This window comes from Cydia fagiglandana, chromosome 19 (assembly GCF_963556715.1).
Source record: "Cydia fagiglandana chromosome 19, ilCydFagi1.1, whole genome shotgun sequence".
Taxonomy (NCBI): Eukaryota; Metazoa; Arthropoda; class Insecta; order Lepidoptera; family Tortricidae; genus Cydia; species Cydia fagiglandana.
Genome location: NC_085950.1, coordinates 12,769,261 through 12,796,822, shown reverse-complemented (window position 1 = coordinate 12,796,822; position 27,562 = coordinate 12,769,261). Strand labels below are relative to the sequence as shown.

The window sequence follows — 27,562 nt, the reverse complement described above, 5'->3', positions numbered from 1 at the left end:
TGAAGGTTCAATCACAGGTGAACACGAACAATCCAGTGGCGACGGTGTACGTGGTCAGTTTGAAGACGCCCAAATTCCTCTTCCCGCACGCGATACAGTTCACTCCGCAAATTGACAAAGGTAAGATCACCATACTCCGACTTAAAGACCTGTCAATTGACGCAGACCAGGGCTCGGAAACCGTTTTATTTTCCAAACCGGTTTCGTTCATTCACCCGGGAACGAAAAGGATTTCGTTTCCGTTCGCGGTTACCGGTTAAAGAACTGTTCTATTAAGATACTGATTTATGCTTGATTCGTTCGCTTTCCGTTTATGTGGAACGAAATTAACCAGTTAAATTGAAAATATCGAAGCGAGATGGAACGAGTAAGTATTGCTATCTCTTTCACGTATGACAACGAGTTTAACCGAGAGTCTGCGAAAGCGATGACTAACCGGTATTATATCGTTCCCTGCGAACCATAAAATTCCGGTCCCTCTTCTTACCGGTTAGGTGAGAGAACGTAATTTTTTAGTTCGCGTTCCATCAATTAACCGGTTTTTTAATGAACGAAATAATGTAACGGTTTTGGAACAATATTAACAGGTATTTCAATACCGGTTCCGAGCCCTGACGCAGACAGCCATCCTGTCAACCTTCTACGTAATGTAAGCACGTACTTAGCGCATCTTCTGGCACGCGTTATTTGTCATGTCAACAGGAAGCTTTTACCGGGACTAGAGTTGTGCCGGCTTGGAGAACGTTCTCCGTTTACTCTGACGAATATTCTCGAGTGAGAACTTTTCCCATACAAAACAGGGGACGTTGTCGAGAACGGCACAACTATAACCGGGACACATAGTACCTGACCTTAAAGCAGTTTAAATTTTCAAGTGCTTTTACAATTTGTATTTTTACAAGTTTTCGCTTAAGTAATGCTTTAAAATTTTGTAAAGTACATTTATACAGATATCAGAGCATAATGGATTTCGCATATTAGTACTGAATTACGGCTGAATTCTATCATTTCGGTGAAGGAAAAACATCGTGAGGAAACCTGCATACATCTGCGAAGAAATTCAAAGGTGTATGTGAAGTCATCGCATTGGGCTAGCGTGGGGACTATACATATAGCCCAAGCCCTCTCGCGCATGAGAGGAGGCCCCTACCCAGCAGTGGGACGCATATAGGCTAAATTATTCATCATCCTTCTTGGGCTAGGGTTTTTATAATACATACATCACTGGCCCAGTGACCCAAAAAGGATCTTGGCCTCTGACACAAGAGAGCGCCACTCTGCCCTATTCTGCGCCACTTAACCGTCGCCAATATAATTGGCGACGGTTTTTATAATATGAATATAAAAGTAAAATATAAAAACAATCACAAAACAATTAAAAATACATATAAATATAAACACATTATAAAAAAACCTAACCTAGGGTGCCGCCAGCAGCGAGGCAAGACCCATTAAGCTACCGGTGGTCAGGGCCGAGCGAGAGGAACCGGCGGACTATCCATCCGCGCCTTGTCTAATATCACCGCCTTCTGCATCTGATCCTTGATCCAACCACCTAGCGAGAAGTCAAGAAGTTGGTTGGTCGAGACTCTTTGCTATTAGACCGTTCACTGGATTATTATTATTATTAGTACTGAATTGTGTGGTTATTTGGCAGACTGGTACGTCCGCTGGACGGCGTGGTCGTCGGAACGGCAGCTGGCGGTGCTGCTGCTGAACCGCGCGCAGAACGTCTCCGTCATCAGCGTCTGCAGCGCCACCAACTACAACTGTCAGGACGTAAGTCTCCCTAACGAAGCAATAATCTAGAGCTCATTTATATATACCTTACAAACTAAAGGCACACACTTTTCCCAGGTACGCAACGTATGCAATGCATTATGCCAATCTGAACTCTGAAAGTTGTACGCTTATAGTTCGTTTTTTTTAGCATTAAAAAGAACTTGCAAGAAGGTAAGCGATCTTGACATGTCTTTTAATTGAAAAACGCTTTTTAAAAATCTATAACTATTACTTATGAAAGCAGAAGAATATAAATGATCGTATTAGATTGATAATTGTTACATATTTGCCGTGACTTATTTTTAAAATGTGTTTTTCAATTAAAAGACACATCAAGATTGTTTACCTTTTTTCTAATGCTCAAAAAAACGAGGTATAGGGCGGCAAGATATTAGGGACGGCAAATTGTGACAAAAAGTTCGCTGATGATAACAAGAAATAACTCAAAATGTAGTCGATATGATGGTTGCTGAGAAAGGGGCGGCTGGCTACAGGGCCTGGGGCCTAGGGCGGCAAAGACTGCAAATCCGCCACTGCTCGGGTGAACACCGCACGAAATGTACACATGATTATCTTCAAAACGGAATTAACTAGAATACCGGTGTCTTTGGATACCCTTGAAAAAAACGAATTTCAAAAAAACACGGTGTTGGTACTTAGGAAGCTATTATGTACCTGACGCCCGCCCGTCGTGACCACTACTCACTCATGCATTGCTAGTGCTTGAAAATGGAGACCTACGGCTCGATTCGGGAAATGAATTAGACATTCACTAGATAGCGTTTAAGCGCCGACCGTCATAGGGTACCTTTTTCTTGGAACGTCACTCCAAGAAAAAAGGTACCCTATGACGGTCGGCGCTTAAACGCTATTATTAAAGCCGCTCCAATATTATTGCGGCCATAAGGTACCTTTTGCCGTGGAACGTCACATATCGTTACTATTTCATATCTGGGTCGTTCTCTCATTTCGTGCAAATCGGTGATGTTCTCTCGATTTGAAATTTTTCTTTTAAATTGTAAACTTTTGGGTTTCGTTAATATATGGATTAATTTATCAACACTTTTCTGCTAAAGGCACCTTTGTAACCTTAATACTTTTCATTTAATGAGGCTACTGGTAATGAACTACGCGCTGGTAATGAAATCGGCTGAGATGGTAATTTTATCAGTGGACGGTAATGAAACAAACTTATGAAATCAGACATAAAAAACGTTATTATGCTAGACCGCATTCTTCTCTGAGAAGAACTTGCAAAATGCTAAACAGCAATTACTTACACTTGAGCCAAAGCATGGCGCTTCTTATAAAATCTCCGCAACATCATGCCACAAAAACGTGGCATCCTGTGACAAAACTGTCCTCATTAATCTTCCTAGCTGGTTGATGTGGAAATTATAATTCAGTCGTCAGCCGCGAGCGTAATCAGCAAGAAACGCTGGCTCATCATTATTCGTCATTGTCTGAGGGTTTTTCGTTACAGCCCTTGTAAATAATATATCTTTCTTAAGATAAATATTTATTAAATATTAATCACAGAAGTACTCAACACATGACACAAGTACAGGTTACAGAGCGGCAAGTTTATATCAATATATTGTGCTTAAGTAAATCCAAAACTCCCCGGTTGGGCTCCCCTATTATCACATACAGTTTTAAATATTTATAACAACGTAATATTTATAATAACTAAGCCTCTTTCTATTAAATGCACTGCCTTTAATATATTATTATCATTACCTTCTTAAGTCGTTCATTACCTTCCCCAGTAAAATTGGAAGGAAAAGAAGTGAATGAAACCGATATGAATGAAATTTTGGTAGTTTTTGTCGCCTACATCAGTTGGCATCAGACCTTAATTTTGCAGAATAAACCATCTGAAAGGCAACCCTAAAACACATCATTAAGTATAATTATAATAATGTACACTTGGTACTTACTGTATAAATCACGCGATGGTGATGAAGACTGACGAGAACCACACCCCTTCCCGGCACGAGAGATCGTAAATATTTTCGCTAACAGCGGCATACGGGCGTCCGCTACGAGAGCACGTGGCCAACTGATTGATGAGCAATGTATTGCATCGGCGGTAGGTGCTATTTACCCTTGCTATATAGCAAAATACAGCTAATCCATTTCTCGCGTCGGTAATGAAGAAATTACTTGAACAATACACTTATAAGGCTGTATAGTTATTATTATTAATTTCTACCTTCTAATATTATACGATTTAAAACACAACTAAATTAGTCATTTATTGAACCACCAAAGAGTTTTCTATTTTTATTATCTTAAGGTTAAAATGTAGGTCAAAGTTATATCTTCACGCATTACATGTAGAGATGAATGAAAAAATTGGGTGTTTATTGTACATATAAAGAAAATACCTACCTTTTTAGAATTGTTCATTGGAGAGACATATACTTTAGGCCCTATGTTACAACCTTGCATTAACAGATATTCGAAAACGCCACCACATTTTTGGTAAATTTCCGAAAACACCGATTTGCACGAAATGCGAGAACGACCCATCTAGTGATGCCTAATTTATTTCCCGAATCGCGCCGCTAGGCTCTCCGAAACATGTCGCGCGAATGACTAAAAATACGTGAGTGTAACCGTAAAATTACCTTAAACTTAGCGATAGCTTAATGCGAGTTATTATGGTTGCTTAGTTACACCAGTAGGGTGCATTGGGGTAGCAAAGGCGGGGTAATTTCGAAACTGGCAAATATCTACTAAACTAGAAACACTTTCTACTGTAGCAACAGTACGCAAGACGCCATGTAAGCGTTGCAGCGGCGTAAGTGTTGCTAAAGTATGAAGTGTTTCTAGTTTAGTAGATATTTGCCAGTTTCGGAATTATCCCGCCTTCGCATTTACCCCAATGCACCATAATAAAATCTCAGAAGACTGTTTTTTAATGACGATAAACTACATTTTACATGCCCGCTTTAATACTCGTACATCCTTGTTAAAAAAGTAAATGTGCACAAACAAGCCACATTTATTGAATACTATTGTTACACGCGACCGTTGAATTATTTTGCAATTACGAGTACGAAAACAGAGGGCCTACCGCGAACCACGTTCGACGTGTTGCCTTCCTGTCACACTTAAGTACGAATGTACAAGTGTGACAGAGAGGCAACACGTCGAACGTGGTTCGCGGTAGCCCCTCAGCGCGTGGTTGCCGGACGGCGCGTGCCGGCAAATTACATTTAAAGTGGCCTTTCAAGTACATGTACAAATTGGGTCCGAGTAACCCGGCCAACTATAATCACATCCTGACGTTATTATGGGTAAATAACATTAACTATATCAACATGGGTCTGATTAGCCGATATAGGGCCCGATTCGGATTTTGAAATAGGTATCTATTAGATATCTTTTAGACATCACCAATATACGATAACGATACGTTTAAGATCTAACCTGTCAAATTTGACATTTGCGCGATTCTGGAGATACTCTTGAACGATTTCCACAGGATATGACTTAGAGATTCAATTCACATCTAATAGATATCTTACTCTATCTTACGTAAAAGTGACATTGGTTGCCCGAATTGCGCTGCAAAAGAGAACTAGTTGATATCTAAGCTATAACGTATCTATAGAATGGATCTAGGACGTGTCGTCTCTTGTGAATATCTTGAAGTTCGAATACGGCAGATACTCGTTTTAAATCTGAAATGAATCGTCAGATCTCCGAATTTTATACGGCCCACCTGTAACACGAGCAAATAATTAAAACATACGGGTAGGTATATTATACACCTCAAACGATAAAACTATTGGTTTAAAAATTTTAAAAATTATGAAGTCATTAGGTACACGTACTATTTTTAATACAAATTAATTATTATCCTCAATATACGCTAGAGTCTGTGCGGAAAGAGAAGAGTCGTGGGATTTGAGGGCGCGCCAGTGCTATTTTCTGGTTTTTGCTATGCTGACAACACTGGTCACGTGATTATAGTACGACACTAAAGGTCATGATACTTGAATCCCTTTTGTTCCGGTTTTTTACCACGGCTTACTAAACGGAGCCTGGTGGTGGTGTCGGCTCGTCAAATCAATGCTCTGATTTAGCGCAGGCACCAGTTTTCTTTTTAAAACACACTTGTTTTTATATCTCAGATACCGAAAAGTGACTGCGATCGACAAAACTGCTAAAACTAGTTAAGAATCTGCCTAATACAACTGTAATTTTAGTACTAAACAAGATACGAGTCTCATTTATGTACTGCCTAATCTGTGCAGTCCAACAGTTATTAAAACCGGGTAGATCGGGTAGAAATTGGGCAATAGAACTGTAATTTTATCAGGGATATATTTCACCCATTGTAAACTTGACTTGTAATGTATGTGTACATTTGTATTATGTAGTTACGAAATTATATTTCATATTTAGCAGTGACTTTTCGGCGAAGAAAAGTCACTGCTAAATATGAAATATAATTTCGTAACTAACAGAACCTACAAATAAAGAAATATTTTATTAGAAAAAGTTTTATTCAGAACCTAGTAAACGAACTTACAAATAAAGAAATATTTTATTAGAAAAAGTTTTATTCTTTGTAATCGAAGTCTGAATTAAAATATTCAATGTCACTTATGTTTGAGCTAGCTTCAAAACGGGTTTACCTTTATTTTGCCGTAAATTTTTCTGCAGAATTTCTGCAGAAGTTACAAAATATGTTTCTTTGAAATGAATATTCGAAGAAACAGAATTAATTGTAACAAAAATGTGTGATTCGATTATTCTATTAATAATTTTCTGTATAACAAAATTCTGCAAAAAATTTGGCGGTAAAATAAGGGCACACCTTCAAAACAACCAGGGATACTCATAGAACTATCTTCATCTGAACTGGATGTGCTTGAATCCGGCACGTAGATTACGAATTCTTGCATATCACCTACTTAGCGGTCTTTTATTCTAGATACCGTAGATACTTTTACACAATCCTGAAAAAGAAATTACATATAAATATGCATAAAATGGCAAGTATCAAGACTATTTGTCAGTTATTTTAAAGATCATGAATGATGCATATTTATGAAAATTAATATATTTTGAATGAATATACTTACCGATTATGAACCAGAGACAAGTTATTTAGGGGGCTTATTAAATAGGTAATTATTTAATATTAAATACAACATCAATACCCGCGAATAGCGGAAACACGTTCCGCGACTTTTTGTAAGTCGATAGTCGGCTTTTAGCCGTTTTCTTCCCGCTGACAAAACCGAACAATGTTAAATATAATTTTCCTTGTGGTTTTATGTACGGTTTTATCGTGTTTTGAAAATATTTTATACATAAAACTTGCGGTTTTTGTTAATAAAAATATACATTGACAGAAGTTTGTTTACTTTTTACAAGACAGGTGTCAAAGGATTGATTGCCATATAAAATTTAAAATGTTAGTTCCCGTTTCTGCCACGACTCTTCTCTTTCCGCACAGACTCTATCATCATTGTAATTGACGTGTCACGCTTTAAAATTAACAAAATTTGCAATGCATTATTGTGTCTTAGAATAAACCTTAAATTGTAAGCCTACCAAAAATCAAAACACACGTTATTTTTAAAATTCACTGAACAAATGTTGGTCAGTTTGAGGAGTAAGTACATTCTACAGTCATGTTTATTGCTCCTGTTATAGGGCTCACCCGGTATACTCGTATTGCAAATTAGATGCCGAGAACTATTTATCTGTCTTGTTTATCACGAACGATCGGCCTTAATGGGTCACAACGTTTTTCAATAGCCGCACAATAACTGACGCTCGTATCTCCACCCTCAATTACATTTCAAGAATCACTAGCCATTTTTTACAAGGGCTGTAACGAAAAACCCTCAGACAATGACGAATAATGATGAGCCAGCGTTTCTTGCTGATTACGCTCGCGGCTGACGACTGAATTATAATTTCCACATCAACCAGCTAGGAAGATTAATGAGGACAGTTTTGTCACAGGATGCCACGTTTTTGTGGCATGATGTTGCGGAGATTTTATAAGAAGCGCCATGCTTTGGCTCAAGTGTAAGTAATTGCTGTTTAGCATTTTGCAAGTTCTTCTCAGAGAAGAATGCTGTCTAGCATAAGTTAAGTTCTCGCGCGCGACTTAATATATATATTTGTTAAATTTTATTTATTAATACCTAAATGTCCTATGTAGGTATATTGTATGTCCTAAGATACTGGAGCAAGCTGTGGTTACCTATAATTGGACAAACGTCTACCTTTAATGTTATGTAAGCTACTGATTCTTTTCTCTTGATGTATTGTCTGTTGGTGATCCTAAATAAATAAAATAAAATACTTAAAGTCGCGCTAGATGTATAGAGTCGCGCGCGAGAACGCAACACATGCTAGCAAGGTCTGAAAGATATCATACAAACTGTCATAATAATGTAGGTAAATATTTTAGTTATTGCTTTAAAGTGGCCAAGTTTTTAAGACGTATTCCTGACATTATATTTTAGATACTTAATTAATTGACTCACATTCACACTCTCGTTGACACTGGACATAAAATTCTTAATCTTTTGTAGCAAATTAATACGAAAATATTGATATTTGTACGACTGTTACGTGTGTCGCAAAAACGTTGAACTTTAAGTAAGTAACACTTTATTGTACGGAAGAGAGGAATACATGTACATCAGATAGAACATAAATATAGTACAAGGGCGAACTTATGCCTAAGAGGGATCTCTTCCAGTTAACCTAAAGGTACCTAAGAATAATTAAAAGCAACTTTACGTAAATGGCCGTAAGTCTACAATGATCAAAGATCTATAATTTAGCTAAACCATGATGGTCGTTTTTGTCTATGTGACAGCGTGATAAAACGATATCTGTCACTTCCCATCGCGCTCTGTTAAAAAGTGACGGATATTTTGTCACGTGAATAAAGCCATCCATAATAGGCCTGCTGGTAAACTTTTTACAAACTTTTATTTAGTTTCACCTGACCGTAGTCTGTGTGTCTATCAAATCTTGCAAGTTAAATTTGATCCACTTCCCGGTTTCCGATTGAGCTGAAATTTTGCATACATATGTAAGTCGGGTAACAATGCAATATTATGGTGTCATCGAGCTGATCTGATAATGGAGACCGGAGGTGGCCATAGGAACTCTGTGATAAAACAACGAAACCTAATTGTGTTTGGGGTTCTTAGAATTGTCTCGATGAGTATTAGTTGCCTGTGGAAAAAAAGTACAGTCGGCGATAAAAGCTTGTACCAAAAATGAAATTTTTGCCAAAAACTTATTGCCCAAGCCGGAGCGCCCATCTAGCGCTAGCTCTACCAAAGCCGTCATTGCAGTACTTGATTGTCCGATAATAATATTACTGCAGTGACGATAACTTGGTAATCAAACGTTACAAGTGATGATGCTTTACAGATAATCCGCGACGAGGCCGACGGCACCCGCTGGTCTGGCCTCGGCGCTGAGCCGGAGCCCGACTGCGGCTGGTGCGGCGGCTCGGCGCTGCTCGGCGGGCGCACGGCGCTCTTCACCAGCGCGCCCGTCGCCGACCGCGGCGGGGCGTGGCGGCACGCCGTGAGGCTCGGCCCGGACGGGAAGACTAGCGTCACACAAGGACCGTTCGAAGTGACGCAGTTAATGGGATGGGACGAGGGAAGGAAGCTACTGTAAGTATGTTAGACATTCCTTTGCTTTACATTATACAGCAACAGGCCCATGCCATATACCTTAGGCACGCAGCTGTACACTGGCGTTCAAAAGTGCATTGAAATTATTCAACCGTAATATTAAGGCATTTCGGTCGACATCTATCCATGCACTTTTAAACGCCACTGTACGAGTAGAGGAAAGACGAAAGGAAACTACTGGAATTAAGAAAGCTACTGTACACATATATTGTTGGTTGGCACCATCAGCTAATGTGGGTATGCGTCTAATCGGAGCAAACCGACTTGAGTATTCCGTGTAGGCTAACCTGTACGAAAACTGGGCGCTACTGCGTTTCCTCTTGCTCTCCTACATTTTATTTACAAACCTATTGATATTTAGTGTTACGCTGTTTTAACAGCTTACTTGTTGCAGTTACGTAATGGGCACTGCACCAGAGAAGGCAGGCGAGCGGCACTTGTACCGCGTGCGAATAGCGGATGACGGCACTTGGCCGGCGCCGCACTGCCTAACGTGTCCGGACTCAGCGCCTCTACCGCCTGACGAGCCGCCGCCACCCACCAGTGAGGAACCGCCGGTCAGTAGGCACAATGTACAGCTGGGGGCAAATAGCATATAACTGCCTGTAACGTCTGCCAGAATTCAGGACAGTAAGCATAGTGACCGACAGCACAGCCGACAGTATCCGATACACGCCGCACTGCCTCACGTGTCCAAACTCAGCGCCTCTACCGCCTGACGAGCCGCCGCCACCCACCAGTGAGGAACCGCCGGTCAGTAGGCACAGTCTTCAGGTGGGGGCAAATAGCGTATCACTGCCTGTAGCGTCTGCCAGAATTCAGGACAATAAGCATGTAGATGTAGTGTAGGGACGCCCGGCCGGAAGCAGGCGGGCTGTCAATCACGTGTCGCGTTTATTCAGCCCTGTTCCCTGAGTCGGAGCTGCAGGTTACTGTCCCGGCGGCATTCCCACACCATTCTTCTCGAATCTTCTTGTTTTCCTGCAAACAGAAGGACATCTTAGGACAGTAAGCACGGTGACCGACTGTAGCCGATACACGCCGCACTGCCTCACGTGTCCGGACTCCCAGCCAGCCAGCACATCAGAGTATAACTACTATAGTTGTAAAAGCACCAAGGGCCACTTGCACCATTCCATTAACCCAGGGTTAAGTGGTTAAACCGTTAACCCAGTGTCAAATTGTACTGGTAACCATGATAACTACTGGTTTAACCTGGTAACCCCGGGTTAGTGGAATGGTGCAAGTGGCCCTAATAAAGCATTTTTTTCTGGATTTTTATGGAAAAGTAGACTTTATGACACTTAAGGGTGGTTCCACCTGTCCAATGTGGACGTGGACCTCTCACTCTCTCATTAAGCAAAATGTGAGACGCAATACACATTGGACAAAGATATGGACAGATGGTATACCGGATGGTAAAGCTTAAGCAACTTTATATTCCTAATGCGTTGATTCATTTGTTGCTTGATATTCCTCCTCCTCCTCCTTGCATCGGTTTCCTCATCACTGAGGGTCATGGCCACTTCTAGGGAACAGCTTCTCTTTGAGAATTTGCTGCCACATCTTTCTGTCTGTCGCCGAATGTAGGGCACCGTGGAGCGTTGCACCAAGGGCTGAGCGAATTTGGTCTGTCCACCGCATTGGGCTCCTGCATCTCCGGTTATCGCCTTCGATTTTACCAGTGATTTATTATTACCAGCTTTTCCAGGTTATCACTGTCTTTCCTGGCAATGTGGCCAAAATACACAAGCACTTTGCGTAAGCAGATAGTAGACATCCCGGTTGTGATGTTCAGTTCATCAAGGATCGATGCATTAGTGCATTGATATTAATGAAGTCAATGTTGGATTCAGTTGCAGGACCCGGAGAACTCGACGTCGCCGCTGCCGGCATGGCCGACGTCGACGGTGCTGCCACACGTGGCCGAGGAGAACGACTCATTGCCCGTCGAGTGTCTTTACAACCGAGTCATCTTCAGCAGAAACTTCTCTTACTATGTCCAGGTAAGCATGCCGCAAACTTTTTCTGATCTGACACAACACAGAACAGATCTGAGTCTAAATTTGTGCTAAAATCTTCTTGGTCTTGACCTCATGTCTGAGGGACGTGACTCCTATGGGATATTCGTCCTATCACTGCTCTCAAGGCCTCTCGATCTTCGGCCATCTGCATCGTTGCCTGGAGCGAAGTTTGGGTAATATTTTGGACCACATCTGACCATCTACTGGGTGCACGCCCTCTAGTCCTTCGTCCGTCAACACTTTCGGTAATAATGCGCCTTTCTAGCATGTCCGTGCCGCGTCTGATTGTGTGGCAGTACAATACTATTCGTACAGTGACAGAAAACCATCCTATTAAGCTATGTATTTAATATTAATTAATCTATTTCAGGAGTGCTTGGGTCCTGGACCACCTACCATTTTCCTATGCGCATCGAACGGGGAGCGTCGCGCGGTTTTGTGGGACGGGGCCCCGCTGCGGCAGAAATTTGCCGCACTGGCCGTGCCACAGGCCAAGGTCTTCAGGGTTGAGGTTGGTGCTATTCTAATGTGATGTTACTGGTCTCACTTTCATCTCTGGGCTAACACAGGCTACACTCTTGTACCTACAGTCGAATTCACAAACATGTTTACATGCCAACTTTCCAAAAATATATTCATACGCGTCTAGGACACTGAATGACAATAAGGTCATGTAAATATATTTTAGGAATGGTGCCTTGTAAACACAAAAGAAAGATCTCATTATCTTAGGCATTGAATTTTATGACAGCGACTGCCACCCTTCGAACTCAGAGGAAAAACGAAACCTTACATAGATTTGTCCAGATAGTGTAATGTTTTCCTTTTTGTTTTCATGTTTTCCAGAAATAACTGGCTTGCTGTAGCTTGATCTGTGTTCTGTATGAGCCTCTAAATTTTTTTTATTTATTTATATCTTAACCATAATGCTTGGATGACTTCAGGTGCAAGCGAACAGGGAGGCGCGTGTGAGACTCTACCTGCCGCCAGGGTTCCGCGAGACCGACGATCTGCCGCTGCCACTCGTGCTGCACGTGTAAGGGTCTCCCCAAATATATCGACGCGCATTCGGCAAAAGCCGATAGGAAAAAGCTTTATGTCCACGCAATAAGAGCGAAGAAGCCGACGACGCGTCGGCCGGCGCCGGCCGATGCGAGCCGAGCCGAACGACGACTTTTTCGCTCTTATTGCGCGGACATAAAGCTTTTTCCTATCGGCTTTTGCCGAATGCGCGTCGATATATTTGGGGAGACCCTAAGTTGTCATCCTAACTTCACTGTACCATCGCCCACACTGTTACCTGTCCATGTGCCTTTTGTAATAAGGTCCACCGATGTACAATAGCATACAGGCGTGGCTCACTCCGCGATTTCGTCGCTTTGCTACTACAGGTAGCTTAAAGTACATCCGTTCCAGACCAATTTATCTAGCGACCATATCTGTCTTGATCGTAACAGACGCGTTTTGTATCATATGGAAGCGTCTGACTTTCAGTTATCATCACCAATCAAAAGGTATCCATTGATTCATATAATAATTCGGGTGTTTAAAGCCCAAAGTCAAGATTTTCCAGCGAGTATAGCGTACTCTGTATAGTACTATTGGAGCATTCCACGAGCTGACCCGTACAAACTCATTTTATTTCCTGTGTTGCGACTTTTATTTTGGCTTAAAGCAGGCGATTATTTATCTGTGCATATTTTTCACCATTTGTCATAGAAAAGGAAACTCTTATACCTGCAATTCTTCAGAAAATTTGCGTTTGTACGGGACAAACGGTAGACCATTTCAATTTCATGGATTGCTCCTATTACTGTTTGCATGAGGGATCTAATCACGATCACAGAACTGTCCTCCAGGGCTCAAATCGTAGATACTGGGCATGTTCACCCCATGTGCCAGGAGAGGTTAGTCTAAATGCTTATTGAGTGGGTTTGAATCACAAGGTTCTCAAGTTTCAGAGATTTATTTGTGGCCTGCAGGTCAGCGGAACCAGGAGGGCAGCTGGTCACGGAGCAATGGAATCCCGGGTGGGGTTGGTACCTTGCAGCCGCGCGTAATTTCATCGTGGCTGAAATTGATGCAAGAGGCTCTGGCGGGCAGGTCAGTACCACCACCTTTATCCGTGGTTTCTTCCATTTCACAGTCTTGAAAAAATTACACTGATGACTGAGTGACTGACTCTATTTATATTTATAGGTACACAAATATCTTATTTTATTTCAATTTTGATGCGTTTCTTGCCGCCAGTACACTGGATATTCTTATTTTCAGGGAGAGGAGCTTAGGACTGAAATATATCACAAGCTGTTGTCTGTAGACGTGGAAGATCAAATCGCCGTTTTATCGTAAGCATTATTAACTTTTGGCTTTATTACATAATTCCTACATGGTTTAGATTGGTCATGCCATTATAAAGAGGACTAACGTGATTGAATAGAGGTTAACGTTTCTTTTGCTTTGACGACTGCGAGTGGTGCAGATTGCTCTCTCGCTTAAAAGTTGTCCCTCTGTATTTTAATAGTCTTTCGATCTGTAACTGACCCCGAGCCGCTAATTCTTTGTCTATTGGTAAGTAAAACCGCACGTGCCTCTACCTGTAAAAAGAAGGGTCGTGTAATTCTCTACGGTTACTGAGTGCTGGCGAGTCGAACTAGTTTTTAATGTGCCATTCAGATGTGTAACAAAGGCGCGTTCTCGGAGAGCGCACCTACACTGTTTTTATGAGCGTTGGACTAGCCTGCACTCAGGTACCAATTAGAATAATTAAGACCGTTTTTTGCAGGTAAGTAGTACGTGCGGATTTACTTAACAATAATAGACAAAGGATTAGCAGTCCGCGGCCAGTTACAAATCTACAGACTATACCAGTTCTAACATTTCTTAGCAACATCATCAACATCATAACTTAAGAGCTTTGCTCTTGTCGGTGGAGTAATCAATCGCCAATCATTTCTTTGTTTTGCCAATATTTTAATTTCCTCATACTTCGTATTATTTGTTTTTCTACTCGTCGGCTTTAATTCTTGAATTAAGATTTCGTATACCAAACGTCTTTGGGTACTTTCAATGTATGGGCTCTCAACTCAACTATAATATTCATTTCGATACAGTTTAGTCAACTATAATGAAATTGATCAATCACAGCTCGCCGCGGTCAAAAGGAGGAAACAAAACCATAGCGCAAATTAATTATTTATTTTAGGTTGTATTGTAGGAACAATTGCTTCATAAGTCAGAAACGCACATGTGACACCCTTAATATAGGAACATCCATAGACTACGAAAACCGCTTAGCGTCACTTGTTAGTCTCCATAGGCTACGGTGGCTAATATCGAGAAAAAACTGTTTAAAAATTGAATTTTGCAAGGAGCAAGTACCAGGGCCTCATGAGTTACGAGAAGGTGTCGTCGTCTTTTGTCTTTTCAATCCATTTCTTAGCACTCGGCTGTATTCCACCATTGTCCAGGTACCTCCGCGACAACCTGAAGATGGTGGACGGCAGCCGCGTGGGCGTGTGGGGGCGCGGGTACGGCGCGGGCGCGGCGGCCGCGCTGGTGGCGGACGACGCGCGCAACGTCACGCGCTGCCTCGCCGCCATCGCCCCCGTCACCGACCTGCGCCACTATAGTAAGTACTTCATTGGTCTAATAGTCTATACAGTCATCGCAGTCGATGTAGGCTGTAGACTACAATACATATACTCTTTGTTGCACACCTCATTACAGAAAACAATACAAATAATACATGAAGAAGAGGTTAAACAACACGCGGTCTTATCGCTAAAAAGCGATCTCTTCCAGACAACCTTTAGCAGAAACAACAGACGCGCAAACGGTTAAGGGACCGGCGCCGACAGACGCCGACGCTCGAAAGACGCCAGATGTGGGGGGGGCCTAAATAGTTAACTCGGACGATACTGGACACAACCGTTGAAACAAAACACTATCATTTTTAATTTTTTTTAAACAGATTTAAAACACTACCCCTTTATGTTCCAGATTCATTCTGGACGGAGCGATACGCGGGCTACGGCGCGCACTGGGCGGGCGCGCTGGGAGCCAGCGCCGTGTGGCGTAAAGCGGGCAACCTTCCACCCCGCCGACTGCTGCTGGCTCACGCTACAGCTGACCTCGCCGCGCCGCAAGACCACGCACTGGCGCTCGCTCGGGCGCTGATACGAGCAGGAGCGGTTTATACGCACCAGGTGAGTCCCAGCAGGCAACCTTCCACCCCGTCGGCTGTTACTGGCTCATGCTATAGTCAACCTTACTGTGCTGCCGGTCCACCCACTAGCCTTCGGGCACTAGTACGAGCATGTGACGTAGCAGGTGACCTTCCTCTCCGCCGAATGTTACTGGCCTCACCTGACCTCGCTGCCCCACAGGACCATGCACTGGCCCTCACTGGGGCTATGATTCGAGCAGGAGCAGTCTATACACCAGATGAGATGAGATACAACAGGCGTACAATTTCCCACCCCGCTAGCTGGTCAATAACAACCAATGCTCACGCCGCCACTTTTTTAGTTAAGATATTTTTTAAACAATGTTCATGGTCTAACTGAATATTTTGATTTACTTGCCCCTTCAATAACATATATCTTACCAGCCAGCAATAAGTGCATGTTTTGTTGACACAGATCTACCCAGACGAAGGCCACAACTTCGAGCGCTCCACCATCCACCTGCACAAGGCCATGGAACAGTTCTTCGACGAGTGCTTCGGGCCCGTGGAGGTCGCCGACTGGGACGTCGGCGGGGTGGGGGGGCTCTTCCCCTTCCGCGACTAGTGCGAGGAGGGGGGGTTCTTATCCTGCTAGAGCTGAGCTTGCTCTCATAGGATTGTGATGCTGAGCTCTTGTAACTAGTGCTGTCTTTAGAGGATTACCCTCTCATGCCACTAGTCTGGTGCTGAAGGACCCTCCCTCTTTCGAATATATTGGGCATCAATGACTCTAACACTACTTATTATGCTTCTATAAAGAGAAATTTGTTTCTTGCGACTAGTGTGGTATCAAGTTCCTCCTAAAACAACTAGTGATACTGGAACAGAATTAATCCTGCTTCGTAAACGTGCAAAATCTTTGACTAAACAACTCAAAAATTTTAATGGTGCAAAACCCCACTACAATGAAATCTCCGTAATATCCAAATATAATCCGGAGAAGCACTTAGAGATATAATCAAACAGAGAAACACTGGAGTTTCTAGGAATATAAGAAATGAATGATAATGACATGAATCTCAATTTAATTCTATACATGTATGTTTACCTAATGTAAAATATTATTGGTAGCGAATAAAAGATCAAACAAGTTTGTCAGACAAAAGGTGAAAGAAAATTCAAATTTTCTATACGACGATAACACTTTGCGCCTACATTATTCAAATTTCTCGCTCTTTTCTACTATTGGAAATGGCTTGACAGAGTATACATACATTGTATGCGAATTGAATAATTTTGTAGAATGAAAAAAACGGAAACATAAATTAAACGCTTCCAAAATAAAAGATAGTTGGATATTAAGAGAAAAACTATGCAGGCATTATCTTCAAGATCTGTACGTGAATTTTTGGGAAATTAAAGAACCGTGAACCATTTTTCTATTAATAAAGTGGTTTCAATAATGTTCCCTGATGTTTAAATCTAGCCTATCGAGAGTTTAATCTTGTGAACGATACGACTATTCAGATGTCGTCATTTGCTAAAATAAATGGTAACGATAATTCCTCTTATCTTCTATTTATCTAAGTGTCACTAAAATAAGTGAATTGATACGTGTTCATTGTTATTAACTTGAGAAAACTGGAAACCTAAAAACGTTCAAGACTTAGAGAAATTATCATTCAACGTAAAAAGAAACTTGTGGAGAAGATGTAGAAAGAAACATTGTAGAATGAATCCAGAGTTAAATTTTCAGGGCTTTTAACTAGGTTGGCCCCAAAATTTGGCCTGGATTACTAAAACCAAGGCACAGTGATGTTTGTATCTAGATTAAACAAATATGTACGTGGCATAATTTTGACCAAAACTTTAAGATAGTTAAGATATGAGGTAGAAAATCTGTTAATAGTATTGATGCCATTCGTGTTCTCATAACGAAGTATCTGGTCTTAAGGTTTTGATCAAATTATATCTTGCGCCATTTCTAAGAATGGCCTTAAAAATCTATAAAAACTATCTACAGTTCCCAGTTAAACTACAAATCAGTTTTACTTATAGAAATATTTTACTTTTAAAATACTTAATTCAAAAATATTAAGAGTTGTGGCTAACCACAACTCTTATTATTCTCTCAACTAATTGAGGACCAAAATCCAATGAACTTGTATTTGAATGACATATTTAAACAAAATGAAGCCAAACTTGCACTTCCAAGATAAATGGATTGATAAAATAAATCTTTGTGTGATAAATATTTAAGGTATAATATCAATGGCTGTTTCAAGTACTTATAAGTATAATTTTTAGTTTCTCCTTGTTTACCAGATTGCCCCAAAATGGTGGGTAATTAATGTATTTTTCTCAAACATGCAATGAAATATTGATGTTATGTTCCTTATAATAGGCTGCGAAGTATGACGTTTCAGGTGCGGCTAGGACAAAAGGTCGTTAATGGAATTTCATACACATCTTGCAGGCCTAGGCCGGCAAAGTCCTCTTTTTTAATTTTCATTTCACAGATATTTGTGACACAGCATCGTGGCATTCATCCATTAAAAAAAACTAGAGGCAGTATTTGCTTTATGGTTCGTAATGACACTCTACCACTACGCCTATAAAAAAAAACAAAAAACAATGTTTGCTATAATTTGCAGTTTTATTTGTATAAAATCAACATAAACTTAATAAATAATACATTCTATAATTTTATAATTTTAAGTTATAAATTTAACTACACAAATAAAAACATTTAAAATATTTCATCTAAACGTTAGCGGTAAAACGGTCTACTCAAACACGCGTAGTTATATTTTTTAAATTGTTATGGAGGTAAAGTTGAAAAATATTCATTCTGTTTTATTGGATTTATGGTGCGTTGTTGATTTTTTGACTTTAATATGAGTTCCGACGAAATAATGAAATTAATATTAATTGTAATCGTAGGTGTTGGAATTGGCAGCGTAAGCAGAATTGATTTTAAATAACTTGCTGCCTCTGCCGCCAAGTCAAAGACGAAGTATGTATATGGTTGCTTATGGCAATTTTATTATTTGAGAAACTAAGAAAAATGGCTTACAGTTTATTAGAAACAGTTTTGTGGCATATTTTAAATGAATGTAACTACAAATTCGTCAACACTGTGGAAATTATACTTATTTACTCCATGCATAAAGCAACGATGTATGTGAAACATGATATCAATATGAAAGACTATGTAAACTTATGTGACGAAAACGACAGTCAGACGGATACAAGGCGAAAAAATCAAAGATACATGAAAATATACGGGTAGTAAAAATACACGACTCGTGTAAAACATACGCGTGATAATGATATAGGTACGTGTTGGTTATATTTTGGGTGTAGTTTATTTTTAGTTTTTTCTATAAATAAAACTTGGGTTTCGTGGATTTTTTATTTTATTTATTTCATTGCATGTTTGAGAAAAGCACTATACATACCTCGGCGGGAAATGGGGTTGCCCGCGCTCAGACCTATCCGGCTCGCTTCGCTCGGCCGTCTATATGTCTTCGGCCGGCAACCCCTTTCGTCCCGGCCTCTGTAGTAATGTACTATATGTTGATTTTTTTTTCATCTTTGATATTGCGTGTAGCCTAAATGGCATTATGGATGTTGACATGATTAATAATGAGATGTCTAAAGATTAATTTTATCGCTAATTATTGACGGTTTGTCGAAAAAAAAACCAAATACCAGTATTATTTATTATTTTCTCATAACTTTACATAAAGTTTTATGTAACAATAACTACAAATAATATGATTTTCTAGTTGTACAGTCAAAGAATTTAATTTACTACCCCTTTTGTACTTTGTCACAGTGACAACCGTATGAGGTCTCTAGCGGCTTTCATATTGATTGTCACTGTGACAAAGTTCGAAATGGGTCGGAAATTAAATTCTTTGACTGTATCATACCATTCATACCCTTATTTGAAAGAATGTTAAAAATTGTGGATAAATCCAAACCTTTGAAGCCTAAATGTTAGACTTTATTGTGAAACAATAAAATAAAGTACGTCGGTTAAAATAGTTATTTAAAGAGATAAATGTAGTATTTTATTAGATGTTTAAATTGAACTCAAGTTCGTGAACATATTGACTAATAATCCTTACTTACTGCGAAATCAATTGTTCACCGGCTTGACGATGGGATAACAACTCCCGAAAATTTTCTTATGATTATTATAAGGAAGGAAATTCTATTTTATCGTGTAACGTATCAAGATCTTTATCTATACTATTTCTATGTCGCTTTCAATGTCATCGTAAAATAGCTTTAAATATAGTTCCCTTAAATCCTTACCTTGATAAGAAAGTCTTTATTATACAGACGACTTTTTAGTACAGTCGCCATCAGATATATCGGAGCGGCGAAGGCGCTCACAAATATCTGAACACGCCTCTATTGTCAGGACGTTAAAGTGCGTGTTCAGATATTGTGAACACCTTGGCCGCTCCAATATATCTGATGGCGGCTGTACACGGTCCTACTGTCGTTCATCAAGTACTCAGTACAATTTCAACACATATTTAAAACGCTTGAAATTATAATGTATTTTATTACTATTGGACAACTATAAGTCTATCGAAGTGTTATTTCTGGGTACTGTACCTTTAAAGTCATTTGTAAAATAAAGAGTAAATAATAGATTGTACGAGTAACTTACACCCACATTGACTTTAAACCGCCTAAAATATCAATATCTACATTATATTTTTGCCACAAACATACGAGTCGAGGGGGGATACAATATCAAGAAGAATAAAACTCTATCTAATAATTATAATAACCTACTCATTTCGAGGTATTTCGCAGGCGAACCGCTTTCGACACCGATTAGAACGATGATTGATATCAAACGGAATCATTTTGTTTACTAAATCTCATTTCATTCATATTATAAGTATTTTTGGAATATTCAAATGAAATATTTGTAATACTTTACTGCATAAAGTAACGTCTGCGTATGCCTCAAACGCACCTTGAAAGTTGCCGAGATTTGATCTTTGTGTAAAATAGAACTCCGACAAAAATCGTAGGTAACTGCTTTAGTTTAGAGGAAACGTATGAAAAAGTAAATCAAGCGCTGTAACTAATATATTTAAAGGCAATTTAACTGTGTGAATGTTTACAGTAAAGATTTACAGTCAGCTTTAGATATAGCTGACCTCCCCTTTCTATGCAGAGGGGGGGGGGGTGAACTATATCTGCAGATTGCACATCGACTCATGCCAAATCAGAATATAGAAAACATCAAAAAGATATAGTTACAGATAGAAATATTTGTAGACATATGGTAAGTCTCGGCGACAGTAGTCTACTAATTCTACCCTTACATTGAGTTAGCTAAGCTAGTCTTATCTCTAGTCATTTCATTTCCCTAAGAATTGTAACTAGGTGTCGAGGTTTTTAGATCTCAATGATATGGATATGATTTTCGTTGAAAAGTTTTTTATGTCTTTTTTTTTTACTCATATTATCCGGAGAATTTAGAATAGAACCAGTGAAAATCTTGAGATCCAAAAAAAAAATGTTTTCAAACTTGAATTTGTTATTACTTTTGGTTCAGTTTAAGAAAATCCTATTCTATATAATATTGTATAGATACGTAAAGTGATATATGTTCATATATACTACATTTTACATGTCTTAACAACGCTCAGTGGATATATTGTTTGAATTTATGTTGAATTGTTGTTTCATATAAAACAATAAAAGTTGTTCCCAATATTTGTTTTATTATCTTTATACAATTTGTAAGACACCCCGCAATAAACCTGAAAACAGTATCGTCAGGATTAGCGGTAGCATTGATCAAATTTTTATTATAGTTGGTCAAGCAGATCTTGTCAGTAGAAAAGGCGGCAATTTTGAAAAAGATAAAGAACTTTGATTAAGAGGGATATCGTCTCATAGAAAATTTGAATATCGCGCCTTTTTCTTCTGACAAGATGCTTGACCATCTATAAATGTATTTTTAAACTGGCCAAATGAGTTTAAATGTTAATAACATGAGATCAACTGACTAAAAACGAACGTCGGGATACAGAGTTTAAATATCGAATTACAGAAAAAAAGTATTATATTTTTCACCACACCAGCTCAAAAAGACTTACTTTGCACTTCAAAAACTGATAGCAAACTTGCATTTTATTCACATGTGAGACAAAGTAATTAAATGCAAATTTTGAATTGTTTTCTTATGTTTGCTGGTAGAATTGACTTTTAATTGATGATTTTGGAAATACAAATACAAATTCTTTATTTGCCAGAATACAGTGAATATGTAGATGGTGACTTAAAATTAGTAGTACAGTGTACTCTACTCACAATTGAGCATGCAAAACTTATAATAGGTACATAATGTCATGCGATCAAATTAAATAATTGAAATAGCAGAAACCACAATAAAATAAATTACAAATCATTAAGTCAATCAAGCTGGATAAATTATTCTGAGACATTTAAAATTACATACAATTAGTCAACATCATACTCGTATTCGTCATTATTCATATTCAAGAATTCACTTATGGAGTAAAAGCATTTATTTAATAGCCATTTAGATAGTAATTTTTTAAACTGGTTAGGCGTGCAATTTCTTAAATCGCTCGGTAACTTATTATAGACTTGAATACCCATACAGTACGCATTATGCCTATATATTTGGGTCTTAGCAAGAGGTAAGTGCAGCCGTGTTCTATGTCGTGTTGACCTTGGGAAGACCTGGGCATGGGTAGGGAAGATATTAGGATGCTTATGAACAAACAGTGCCATCTCTTTGATGTACATGCATGGTAAAGGCAGGATTCTAGTTGATTGAAATAAGGGTCTGCATGGCTCCAAGTAGTGGGTGTTGCATACTGCTCTTAGACACTTCTTTTGAATTATAAAAGCCTTTTGCATATCTACGGAGTTGCCCCAGATTATTAATCCGTAACTCAACATGGAAGATACATAGCCGTGATAAGCTGTCAACGCGATTTGCTTTGAGCACGTAGTACTGAGTCTTCGCAGAGCATATACATATTTTTGAAGTTTCGCACAAATGTCCGAAATGTGAACTTTCCAATTACAAAATTGGTCAATAGTGACACCAAGGAACTTAGTGCTAAATACTTCTTCCACATGTTCGTTGCCATGTTGAATATTTAAACATATACTACTGCTTTTTGGGGTCTTAAATTGCATTACATGGGTCTTATTAACATTAATTTTCAATTTATTATTATTTAACCAACTAACTACATTTGCAAGAGCATCATTTATGTCATCATTAAAATTTAAAATGTCATTAGCCTTAATTATTAAAGTAGTGTCATCCGCAAACATAATGCAACTATGGCCAACATGGTCAGGTAAATCGTTTATATACAATAAAAAGAGTAATGGGCCAAGTATGCTTCCTTGTGGTACACCATTTCGGTTATACATAAACTCTGAGCGTGTCACTATTTGCTCCATGTTTTTGAGATCAATGTGGGTTAATTCAGTGCACTGCTGTCTATCCGATAAATAGCTTCTTAACCAGCTATGTGCATTTCCTCTGACACCGTAACTCTGTAGCTTATGCAGTAAAATGGAGTGGTTTACAAAATCAAATGCCTTACTTAAGTCTAAAAATATGGCTGCCACTGGAACCTTTTCGTTTAACGATTCAGTTATAAGTTTTATAAGGTTGAAGCATGCCAAGGTGGTCGAGCTGCCCTTTCGGAATCCATATTGGTTATTGTTTAAAATGTTATTCGAGTTTAGAAAAGACATTAACCGAATATGCATAGCTTTTTCAAGAACCTTCGAAATTATGGGTATGAGTGCGATAGGTCTATAGTTATTTAAACACTCTTTATCGCCTTTTTTAAAAAAAGGTTTAACAATAGACATTTTTAATCTTTCGGGAAAACAACCTTCTACGAACGACAAATTTATAATGTGTGTTAATGGTCTTACAATGTGCTTAGCACACAACTTTATCACTCTAGTGCTAACGTTGTCTATGCCAGTCGCATTGCTTGCATTTAATGATAAAATAATTTTATGTGTATCATCAAAGCTAAGCGGACTAAGATATATTGTCTTTTGAGAATTTATATTTAAGCGGGGATAGTTAATGTCAATATTATTTACTGGATTATTATTATTATTAATGAAAAATTTATTGAAGTGATTTGCTATGTCAAGTTGATTAAAATATTTTATTTGGTCTTTTTCTATGCACTCTATACTTTTTACTTGAGAAGATGAAGTTTCGTTAATAATTTGCCAAATTGCTTTCGATTTACATTTTGCTGTCATGAGACATTTCTTATTATACAACTGCTGCGATTTATTGATGCACCTTCTCAGTATTTTAGTATATTGATTATACTCCGATTTATTTGTAGACTTGTGTGATTTTTCTTGTATGTACCTTAGATATAGCCTCTTTTTATTGGCACATGCACGTCGCAAGCCTTTCGTCAGCCATCTGTTGTTTGACCGTTTATTTTTTACTTTAACTCTTACGTAAGGGAAACATAATTCATTGAACATACAGAGCATATCGTAAAATTCATCGAAGGCTTCGTTGGTGTCATATTTATAGAGAACTTCGGAGAAGGAGAGTGATGCCATGCAGTCTGCAAATTTTTGCAGATTATCCGGACTGTAATCTCTTTTCGTAATGTAACGTAATGTTTTCGCATGTACGTTTTTTACACTAAATGAAATAAACTGAGCTGTCTCATGATCTGAAAGTGCTAGTGGAAGAATATAGGAATTAACTTTTTTTATGTTACTAGCAATTTGATCTAGGCAAGATTCGCCTCGCGTAGGTACATTTATGTGAGTTTCAAAATTGTAGTTTTTAAGAAGGTTCTGAAAATCCCGGATATTTTTGTCCTCTTTTAAAATATTGAGATTCCAATCTCCGCTTAAGATAACTTTATGGTTCCTGTATTTTTTATTTAAATGATATACAAGTGCCTCCAGCTGTAGTAAGAACTGCTTTACGTATACGTATTTGGGCACACGGTAAATATTTACAACTATGAGTTTGTGATCAACTAACTCAATACCGGTGCATTCAAAGATGCTGGGTACACTCAGATCTTTGCATACTTGGAGCGCTTTAACACATATATCTTTAGCTACTAATATAGATGACCCACCCCTTTTCTGTTTTTGACGGCAAAAAGAAGAGGCTAACTTGTAATTTTTAAGTTTCAGATTTTCTTCAGTCCCTTTTTGCATAAATGTTTCGCTCAAGCATATTACATCTATACGTCTATTACTCCGCATTAGGTTGTCTAGGGTGATCTCTATAAAATCTAGCTTATTTAAAACGCCCTGAATATTTTGATGCATTATGGTAAAGTTTTCCAAGTTCTCGAAAAAACTTATCGTGAGATGGTAGATCCTGATAAGAACTGTGCGTATTATCCGGATCAACTGTATAATTTTCAATTGTCTTCATGAGGTTGCATACATCCCGAAATATTGTAGTGAGTCCACGTGCATTGACGTTACCAGATTCTTTTGAAAACATAGTATGGTCCAAATTCCTGTTCGAGTCTAGAATATATGCATACTCATGTGATAAATTATCCATATATAACAGTTTATTAAAATGTTGTACTCTTGAATTGAAAAGCGTTGCGTTTTGACTTGACTTAAAAGTAGGTAGGCATATGATGACATTTGTGGTCTGCACAGACTGTACTTTCTCTCTTATAAAGCTAATTAAATTACAAAAATCAGGTGTCACATTAAAATCAGCATTACCGATGTAAATTATACAGTAGTCCTTATAAGTAAAACCTGCAAGTTTCCCATTTAGTCCAGCAAATAGTTGACGAATCCCACCGCCTGGTACAAGGTAGTGGCAAAGGTTGTCTGTGTGGAGGGTGCGGTGAGTGATTTTCAACATCCCCCTAGTGTTGCTGCTGATTAGGCAAGTTTTTGGTTCAGTTGAACAGTTATCCGATGTCACCGGGGTTGGCACCGTCGTTGTAGAGATACTGGCAGAAGTAGAGACACTGGCAGAAGTAGTACTCACAGGTTTCCTACGGGGGTCGCGATCAGTAGCCTGGGGTGATTCTGATTGCTGTGTGGAACCATCGGCACTGAGTAAAAAGTCTAGATTCCGTTTTTTAATTTTTTTGGATGTAGTGGTCTTTTTGGTGCTCCCAAACTTGGAAGTGGGAGTAGAGTCAGTGGATGTGCAAATAGCAGTTAACTGTTTTATTTTCTTTTCGTATTTGTGCAATTTATTTTTTAAGGTTGTGTTTTCAGACAGTAGGACTTCAATTTCGTTTTCGGCTGATTCATATTTTACCTGTAGAGCGGACAGTTTATTCTGGAGATACTCAATATCAAAGACACTTTTGGTCATTAAGTCTGGGCAGCTTCTGTTGAGTATATCATTAGGCGTGTCTGAATATGAATATGTGTAATCGTGGCATACGTCATCTGAAGACTCCTCTTCTGGAGACTCCTCCATTTCCGTCAATAAGGAATTAAATGAATTATTAGTCGGCACATTGATTTGTATTTTCCTCCGATGAGTAATGTTTTCATTACTTGGTGTTTTTGGGAATAAAACAGAACCATCAGTGTCAGTCTGATCTTGACTTGGTCCAGGATTGTGGAACTCTGTCTCTGCTAATTTTGTTCCAGCAGGGGAACAGACAGTCGAGGTCGTTTTTGATGTATCTTGTGGAGAATACTGGGTACACTCTTTATTCTGATCGTCTACTGGTGATTGGAGGGATAGAACGGAAGTATCAATGTTACTCTGGTCTTGATTTGGTTTGGTGTGGATTGGTTCTGACTCTGATAACATACTAGTTTCCGAGAGACAACTAACTGTTAAAGCTGATGTTTCTGGTGGGGAATAATGTGTAGGAGTACTATTTGAGTCCAGAGCAATTTGTTGATCCCTCGTGATTTTATTTTGCTTAGAAATGCATCGCTTGCAGACCCAGTTTTTTTTATTCTCCTTGTCCATTATTCGAAACCGAGCAAAAGTTACATTTATGCACTCAATGTGATATGTACATTTACAAATTTTGCAGGTGAGGAATTGCCTTGTGTTTATTGGTAAATTGCATTTCGCACTCGCGCATTTTGTGAATTTATCCGCCATCGTTACTAGTAGCGCCCTCTATGGTGCTAGTGAGGTGTTAATAATAAAACTCAAGCGCAATTTCTGAACGCAATCATTGGGTTTGCCAGATGTCAGTGACAGTGACAACGTCAATCAGTTCAATCTCTCAGCTGTTTAATTACCTTTTATTTTTAATATTTTTTCAAGAATATTGACTGTTTATTTAAATTTTGTCCATGTGTGCGTGTGTTTACAGAAGTACAGTTACTTTATTGATTTAGTTTTTGTGCAAAAACAAGGAAAGTCAGCTCACCAAAGTGCCTTTGTTATATGCTTCTTACGAGGAATGGTGGTGTCTTTGTTTCTGTGTTACTTCTTCCTTTCTTCGAACAATTTATCCAGCTTAGAACGAATAAAATTCAGGTAACAATTCGACGCAATGTTGCTCTTTCAAACGTCACACACACACTCTCATGATATGGATGATAAATATTTAATAACATTCATTTGGATTTGATTTTGTTTGATGTTTTACATTTAATATTTGCTTCCAGTTGGTGTGGTGAAAAATTTTGTGTTTCACTCGGGGGCAAATTTTGTTTAACCCTCGTGCTTTAAAACCCTCGCAACGCTCAAGATTCCATTTTCGAACCACTCGCTACGCTCGTGGTTCAATTTTTGAATCTTTCGCTTGATCGGGTATCAATATTAGCACGAGCGGTTAAACAACAAGTTTGCCCCCTTGTAAAACAAATAACTATTAAAATAACACTTGTAG

The 27,562-nt window shown here is 38.9% G+C and overlaps 1 protein-coding gene across 1 annotated transcript in view; it reads left to right on the top strand.

Moving 5' to 3' along the window:
* LOC134674042 (inactive dipeptidyl peptidase 10-like) overlaps positions 1 to 21,426 on the top strand; it is a 177,529-nt gene extending 156,103 nt beyond the window's left edge. The window contains exons 8-19 of the mRNA XM_063532092.1: positions 18 to 120; positions 1,658 to 1,779; positions 9,211 to 9,461; positions 9,877 to 10,039; positions 11,339 to 11,488; positions 11,877 to 12,017; positions 12,451 to 12,542; positions 13,489 to 13,609; positions 13,781 to 13,854; positions 14,977 to 15,137; positions 15,509 to 15,714; positions 16,150 to 21,426. Of these exons, the coding sequence (XP_063388162.1) occupies positions 18 to 120; positions 1,658 to 1,779; positions 9,211 to 9,461; positions 9,877 to 10,039; positions 11,339 to 11,488; positions 11,877 to 12,017; positions 12,451 to 12,542; positions 13,489 to 13,609; positions 13,781 to 13,854; positions 14,977 to 15,137; positions 15,509 to 15,714; positions 16,150 to 16,299 (1,734 nt within the window). The 3' untranslated portion in view covers positions 16,300 to 21,426. The remainder of the gene's footprint in view (positions 1 to 17; positions 121 to 1,657; positions 1,780 to 9,210; positions 9,462 to 9,876; positions 10,040 to 11,338; positions 11,489 to 11,876; positions 12,018 to 12,450; positions 12,543 to 13,488; positions 13,610 to 13,780; positions 13,855 to 14,976; positions 15,138 to 15,508; positions 15,715 to 16,149) is intronic.
* Positions 21,427 to 27,562: the final 6,136 nt, after the last annotated feature.